Source organism: Scardinius erythrophthalmus (assembly GCF_964197995.2).
Source record: "Scardinius erythrophthalmus genome assembly, chromosome: 25".
Classification (NCBI taxonomy): domain Eukaryota; kingdom Metazoa; phylum Chordata; class Actinopteri; order Cypriniformes; family Leuciscidae; genus Scardinius; species Scardinius erythrophthalmus.
Window position 1 is genome coordinate 31647892 of NC_138245.1, and position 7500 is coordinate 31655391.

General features: G+C 35.1%; 2 protein-coding genes across 3 annotated transcripts in view; both read right to left on the bottom strand.

Moving 5' to 3' along the window:
• The window catches only part of pycr1b (pyrroline-5-carboxylate reductase 1b), a 21967-nt gene extending 21127 nt beyond the window's left edge, over window positions 1–840 (bottom strand). Inside the window, exon 1 of the mRNA XM_081357326.1 lies at window positions 716–840. The gene's annotated coding sequence lies outside the window, so the exon portion shown is untranslated. The remainder of the gene's footprint in view (window positions 1–715) is intronic.
• Window positions 841–6010: 5170 nt separating this feature from the next.
• Window positions 6011–7500, bottom strand: part of aspscr1 (ASPSCR1 tether for SLC2A4, UBX domain containing) — a 28627-nt gene continuing 27137 nt past the window's right edge. The window contains exons 16-18 of one of the 2 annotated variants that reach the window (XM_081357300.1): window positions 7225–7433; window positions 7001–7104; window positions 6013–6132 (exon numbers count right to left, since the gene is read on the bottom strand). In XM_081357300.1, coding sequence (XP_081213426.1) covers window positions 7016–7104; window positions 7225–7433 — 298 coding nt within the window. In that variant the 3' untranslated portion in view covers window positions 6013–6132; window positions 7001–7015. Of the gene's footprint in view, window positions 6133–7000; window positions 7105–7224; window positions 7434–7500 lie in introns of both variants that reach the window. The other variant, XM_081357301.1, reaches the window with a different exon arrangement.

Genomic DNA, 7500 nt, shown 5'->3' on the forward strand with positions numbered 1-7500 from the left:
ATGCTTATTTATGAAAACAAATCAAAACAAAACTAATCTGAAATCCAATAATTAATGTAAAATAAAAAAATAAACACTTAAAAATATTGAATCATAAACAAATAAATTAAATCACAAAAATGTAAAAATAAAATAATTTTAAAATGAAATCAAACACTAAAAATGAAAAAAATTAAATAGAAATAAAAAACACTTAAAATGTATTTAATCATAAACATGTAAAATGAAAACAAATAAAAATAGAAATTAAATTAAATCATAAAATGTAAAAATAAAATAATTTAAAAATTAAATCAAACAGTAAAATATATAATCATAAAAAAGCAAAATGAAAAAATGTAAAATAAGCACTTCTTAAAAATGTATTAAATCATAAACATGTAAAACGAAAACAAATCAAAATAAGAATTTTTCAATTAAATCATAAAAATGTAAAATTCAAATACTTGTACCATGAACACATCAAAATTAAACAATCTAAATAAATTAGGTAAAATAAATTGTAAAATTAAAATAAATAATGTTAGAAATAGAAATGAAACACTAAAAGTGTGGAATTCGTGATGCTTTTTTCAAGATTCTTTAAATATAGAAAGTTCAAAAGAACAGCATTTACTTGAAATAATCTTTTGTAACAACGTAAAATTCTTTAATGTTACTTTTGATCGATTTATTGTGTCCTTGCTGAATAAAAGAATTCAAAATTCTCACTGACCCCAAACTTTTGAACAGTGGTCAATTCTACAGCTTTTAATGCCGGAGTCTCTCCAGATCAGCAGATCCAGGGCTGGAAGATCTGCACCGGCTGAGCACAGACTCTGTTGATCTGCTGAGACCGGAGCTCATCTCACGCTGGAGCGATTCGGTTTCCACAGAAGCAGATTCGTGGCTGTTTCTTCTCCTCGGGGTGCATGAAGTATTTCTGACTCTATTTTGGCGCGCGTGACTCACTATCTGTCAAAAAACAAAACCATCAAAATAGCCAGAGTCTCACAGAGATCATTAACATCAGATCCAGCATTACCTTCCAGTCCGATTCCTTCACGGATCCAGCGTTCTGACCGGATCCAGTCCAGGGAGATCAGATCGGCCCGTCCACTTTCTCCAGACTGAGGAGGTTATTTCTGCTCGACGAGGGTGAGGCTGGAATGTGAGTCCAGAAGCACCTGTGAAGGAATCGCACAGTTATTCTATAAATAAACACATTTAGACACAGACACAAGAGAGTCCCTCAGAGTTTCCAAGCATGCCGTTGAAGAATGAAGGGGGAAATATCCAGGATTGCTGATGACTATCGAGTTGCACTGAGCGTTTGTCGTAGTTCTGAGAGGAGTCTTCCAGGTTCAGTGCAAGTTAAAGGCCCGAGATGATCATTCATGTGGTTCCAAACCTGTGAAACAAGAAAAGGAGATGTTCTGAACGCTCTGCGTTTTTGTCCATGCAATGAACTTCAAATGTCATTTATTTCTATGCATTATAGAGGCTATATGTACGAATCTTCTAATCACTTTTATTGCCAGTGTGTGAACAACTTGTAACAAAACTTAAATTATGAGATCCTCCACGACTTCTTGTGTTGTCTCTGAAAGTCTGTTTATGTGAAGGACTCGGGTCGTTTTTGCCGGGAAAATGAAAAGCACGTGACGTCACGTTTGCCTGGGAGACTCTCTTCCGTTCAACGACACACGAAACGAGCGAATGCTTATACAATGTTCATGATAATATTCTGAAAGAGCCGTTCTGTACTGTAATGTTAGTGTGTGTCATGGATAATTCAAGTGTGTGTCATGCATTAATTCAAACTATAGTCTCACATAGTCAGATCTATAGTCTAGCCTATACTTTATAATCAGACTATCATAACAGTGTGATTTTAATGAGCTCATCTGTCCACATGATGAATCTCAGATCTGCTGTAAACACACATCACTATGATCAGATGCTTCTGTTTTCTCATTTCTGTGTGTTTATTCTGTTATTGAGAGGAAAGATCAGCACATATTTACATATTCATCTAACCGTCTCTCTCAGTGGACGGCGTCGGGATGTTCGTTAACAGTATATCACTGCAAAAGTATGTTTCAACTTCTTTTTACCTCTAATTGAAGAATGAAAAAGATCTTCTCCGTGAGTATATCGGGTCTTGATTCACGTTCAGTCTCTTGTGTGTTACTGTGCACGAGCACGAGCAGTCAGAGCTGCAGTTTCACTGAACGGCCACCGGTGGCGCTATAACACGGGTTTCTCAATTATACATACAGCCATACATAAGTTATTATTTAATTTAATAATAATAATAATACATTTATTTTATATAGCGCCCTTAAAAGTTGCTTTCTCAAAGCGCTTTACAGGCAAACATAACAACAGAGAAACTACACACTTTAAATACAAAAATAAACACAAACAATGAAAATCAAGTAAAAGCAATCCTAAAATAAAATGTTTTAAAAAGAGATTCAATGCATTAACTATTATGCATTAATGAATTAACCTATGCATAATGCATTTGCATTAACAAAAACAGTTTAGCACTCGTCAAATCACTGCATTGAGACAAACATTAAAACAAAAGTGCTACAAGACTTACTAACCTTTAAATCCATTCACGAGCAGATTTCGCATGAAGAACATACTGTAGCTATATAAGGTTTATTAACGGGATAATCTATGATGCTCACATTGCAAAATCATTATTGTTATACAAAACCATACACACACATTGTAATTTGACTAAATAATACATTAATATGGGACATATTTAGCTGAACTTTAGCTTCGGTTAAAGTTGACTTGCTTTTATATTTTTATTATAAAGTGAACCTTTAAAGTTCAGTGTTCCAGCTGCAACTGAGACTCATTTACTGAATTAAAAACGTAACAGCTGTAAATATTTGATAATTATATGACACCAAAAACACCGATCATCACACCAGAAACAAAGATGCTGGAAACATATTAAAATTCACTTTCAGTTTATATCGTCATGTTCGGTCAAGCATTTAATCTTCCTCCTCCTCAACAGCAGCGACTGATACTGAGATCGTTTTATTTTTGAATTATTTTCATATATATTTTCAGTTAGCATAAAAATGTGTTTAAAAAACAAAAAATAATTATTAGATTTAAAAAAAAGTCTATTAAGTTTTCATTTTTATATCAGTTGCAGTTTTGGTTATTTTAGTACAACTAAATAAAAATGAATAGCTAATGTTTCGGCAACTTGCTGAGATCAAATACGTTTATTATATTTAATATATATATTTTTTCAGTTTTTTGTATTTATTTTCAGTTAATGTTTACTTCATTTCAAGTAACTTTTTTTTGTTGTAGTTAACGATAATAACCCTGGTCCTGGTAACATTTTGAATCCTGTATAAAGATATATATGACAACAGCGCCACCTGCTGTTCACTCGCTGTACTGCCATCTGGGGTCCGTTGAGATGATTGACAGATGCCAGATATTCTAATCATGATCACTGATCTCTGGCTAATTTGGTTCTTCAAACGAATTTGCGGATTTGATTCAAATGTCTAGATTAAGTTGTCTGATTTACTGCGTGTTCTTGTGTGCATTGGAAAGGACAGATCCATCCACGACTTCAGGATGAGCTTTGAAGAACCTAACGATCCTGAATGTCAAATCATCAACAGTAGGAATCCTCGTGCAAAGAAAACACTAGTGAAAACACGTGACCAAAACTACAGCACGCGCATTGTGAACGAGCTCATGAAGTCCGTCCACTAGAGGGACCCGAACAACCTCTTTATTTGTTGTCTTGTAAGACATGTTTGTTTTGCACTGTGGCGCTACTGAGACAACAAAAATACTTGAACTTGAATTAGGAACATTATGACTTCATGTTGACTTGAAGGTCTTTAATCAAGTGTTTAAGTTATTTCAAATGTGATGCAGATCATAAACTCTTAAAGTCCCCCTCTAGTCAATAATTGTATCCCAAACTCATCTTTGATCACCAAAAAAAAAAAAAAAATTCTCCTAAAATATCTTGAATGTAACTCGACACCCTTCCCTCATTTAGTATTTGCGGTTCTATGAATATGCAAATGAGCCCCGCCTCCGCTCAGCTCAGAGATCCACTGGTTGACGATCACACGTTGATCTGATTGGTTACAAGGTAGTTTGTGACGTCAGAAACACCAGCGATTTCAAAGCGTGTTTTTGAGACTGTCTTTGGTTCACTGCAGTTTTAAGGTGGAAATACTCAGCAATGCTGTCGACTTATGAATTACACATGGAATGTCTTAAAGCAGATTAAAAACACCACATAGACACATAAACTACATTAAACGGTTGATTTTCACCACAAGGGGGACTTTTTGAAGTCTTCTTCAAATGTAGTGCAGACTTTTACCTTTGAATGGGATGATGGAGAACAAGGCGGCGTTTTGCGGGTTAAACTGTAGACACGCTCGTGAGCTAATTCACCTGCGCGGCTCCGCTAACCCTCAGCAGGTCCTTCATCAAAGAGCCGCCGCAGCTGGAGCTCATTAACCGAGTCGACGGGGCCGCGGCTCGTGGAGAGATGACGAGTGCCAGAGCCTCCGGACACTTTGAAGTTCCTCCAGACGGGCAGCGAGGCGGCAGGTTTACATCAAAGCATCGCTTACCCACTACCAGCTTCGCAAAATGCCTGAAATCTTCGTTTGAAAACTACACAACACTGTTTTCAACTAGAAACAGAAAACCTTTTATGTATTTTGGCCATTCATTTACACAAACTTTTGAAAACGGGTTTCAAAGTGCAAGTTTTTGAAAACGATACCGTTATTGACTCAGTATAAACTACAAAAACACGAATTTATGAACACGACAGCATTAATCATTCAGTCTATAGTCTCTAAAGTGTTTCTTAACAAAGACCATCGCCATCTACTGGCCTGACAGCAGAATACAGCGCTTATAGTCGTTTCGCGGATCCGTGTGAACGGGATCATTTTGATAATGTTGATCGTGAAAAATGCAAAGGAAAAACATTTCTGTTTTTAGTACGTTGGGTAAACAAACCCAAAGTGGACGTTTTTTAAGAATGAATACCGCTATCATCTCCGTGTAAACTACAAAAATGTGAATTTGTGAAAACGGTGATGTCATGCGCACACGTGTTACATGTTCAGTCTATAGTTGTGTGTTTATTTACAAAGAACATCGCCATCTACTGGCCTGACAGCAGAATACAGCGCTTTTAGTCGTTTTCGTGGATCCATAAACGGGGATCATTTTGATAATGTAGATACGTAAAAAAACGCAAAGGAAAAACTTTTCAGTTTTTAGTACTTTGTTTAAAGAACCCAAAGTGGAGGTTTTTGAAAACTAAACTATCGTCTCCACGTAAACTACAAAAACGCGTCTTTGTGAAAACTGTGACGTTACGAGTTCAGTCTATAGCCTATAAAGTGTTTCTTTACAAAAAATATCGCCATCTACTGGCCTGACAGCAGAATACAGCGCTTTTAGTCGTTTTTGTGGATCTGTCTCGTCTATACGCAAAAAATACGAAGGAAAAATGTTCCTGTTTTTAGTACAGCGTTGTTGTGTAAATGCGACCCAGAGTTGTCAACATAAACAGTTAATGTCTGATAAAAGAATATAAATAAAATATAAATATTAGTTAACTTGAACTTAAACTTTTTTTGGGGTGGGAGGTGAAAATTACAAATTTTGCAAATAAATTAGAAATTACAAAACATAAATAATTTTAAGTAGGCTATTAAAATGACTAAAAAATAAATTTTATATAAATATATATATATATATATATAAAAAACTTAATGTCAAAAGCACATAAAATTACTAAAATGGACATGAAAAAGAAAGCTGAAAATATAAAAAGGAAAGCTAATTCACAATATTATTAAATACTATAGTATATAAATAATTCTAAAATAACTGAGTGTGAAAGCATTGCAATAAAAGTATTCAATTCCAGACGCAGTCATGGACCGCTTAGAAACAGTTGATGCCAGAAAAAAAGAGAAAAACTCAACTGGCAATTGACTTTGTTTAATTGTTGAAGTATTGATGAAGTATTGTTGAACTACTGAACTACTGCAGCCGGAGAAGCCAAACGCTCTCGTCCTCCTGCGCTGATCAAACGTCACTTCTTTCCTGAAAACATACAGTGTGAAAGTGCAGTATAGAGTTTAATATATATTTCCTATATTACACAGTTTTATACATCTAAAAAACCTATTTAAAATGAGAAAAGAGCCACATGGATGTTGAAGAGTGTGATCATGTTAAGCATCCTCAGTAAATACTAGTACAGAACTCTCTATTCGTCAAAGAATCCTGAAACACATCAGTTTCCACAAACATATGAAACTGTTTTCAACACTGATAATAATAATAATAATTGTTTATTGATCCTCAAATCATCATATTAGAGTGATTTCTGAAGGATCATGTGACACTGAAGACTGGAGTAATGATGCTGAACATTCAGCTTTGATCACAGGAATAAATTACACTTTACTATATATTCACATAGAGAACAGATGATTTACACTATAATAATATTTCACTATTTTACTGTATTTTTGATCAAATAAATGCAGCTTTGGCAAACAGAAATGTCTTCTTTTAAAAAAAATGAAATAAAACAAATGTTATGAAATGTGCCTCAAACTGTGTAAAACTCAATTGAGTTTATATTGGACTAAAAACAAAACACTTGTCGTTTGTGTTATTAAACTATGTTAACTAAAACATTTCGGTTAATTTAATTAAAGCTGAAATAAAATAAAAGTTGAACAACTAAAACTAAACGAAAAAATTAGAAATGTTTTGGCGATAAACTGAAATAAGTTTAAATTGAAGCATTAAAATTATTAACTGGAAATACTAAATACTAGGGATGCAGAGATATGAAAAGTTTGGCCGATACCGATAATTCTTTATATTTTAAAGCTGATAGCCGATAAATACAGATTTTATAACATTTTTGAGAGCCTGATTACAAGAACAGAAGTCTCACCGTTAAAAGCCTTTCTCATATCAGGCCGATAACAATTACATTCAAAACATCGGGCGATACCGATATGGTGGCCGATATATCGTGCATCTCTGCTAATACTAAAACTGAAAAAAAAAAATTAAATAGACAAAAAAAAAGAAATTACTAAAAATTTTACTAAAACTAACATAAAATATAAAAATAAGAGCTAATTCAAAATATGAGTAAAACCGCACCGAACTCACCTGTCAGTTTGAGCCACTTCGGCAGTTTCCCCGGGTCGCTCCTCACGGGTCGGTTCGCCGGCGCCTGAGACTCACAGCCGTCCTCAGAGGAGTCACATGTCCCGGGAGCGGAGTCACATGACCCGGGAGCGGAGTCACATGTCCCGGGAGCGGGGTCACATGACCCGGGAGCGGAGGAGGGGAGTGGAGGAGAAGAGCGAGGGATACAGCTGAAGATCACAGGAAGGACACGCGTGATGATCAAGAGACCAACAGGACGAGAAGAGATCTAACCCG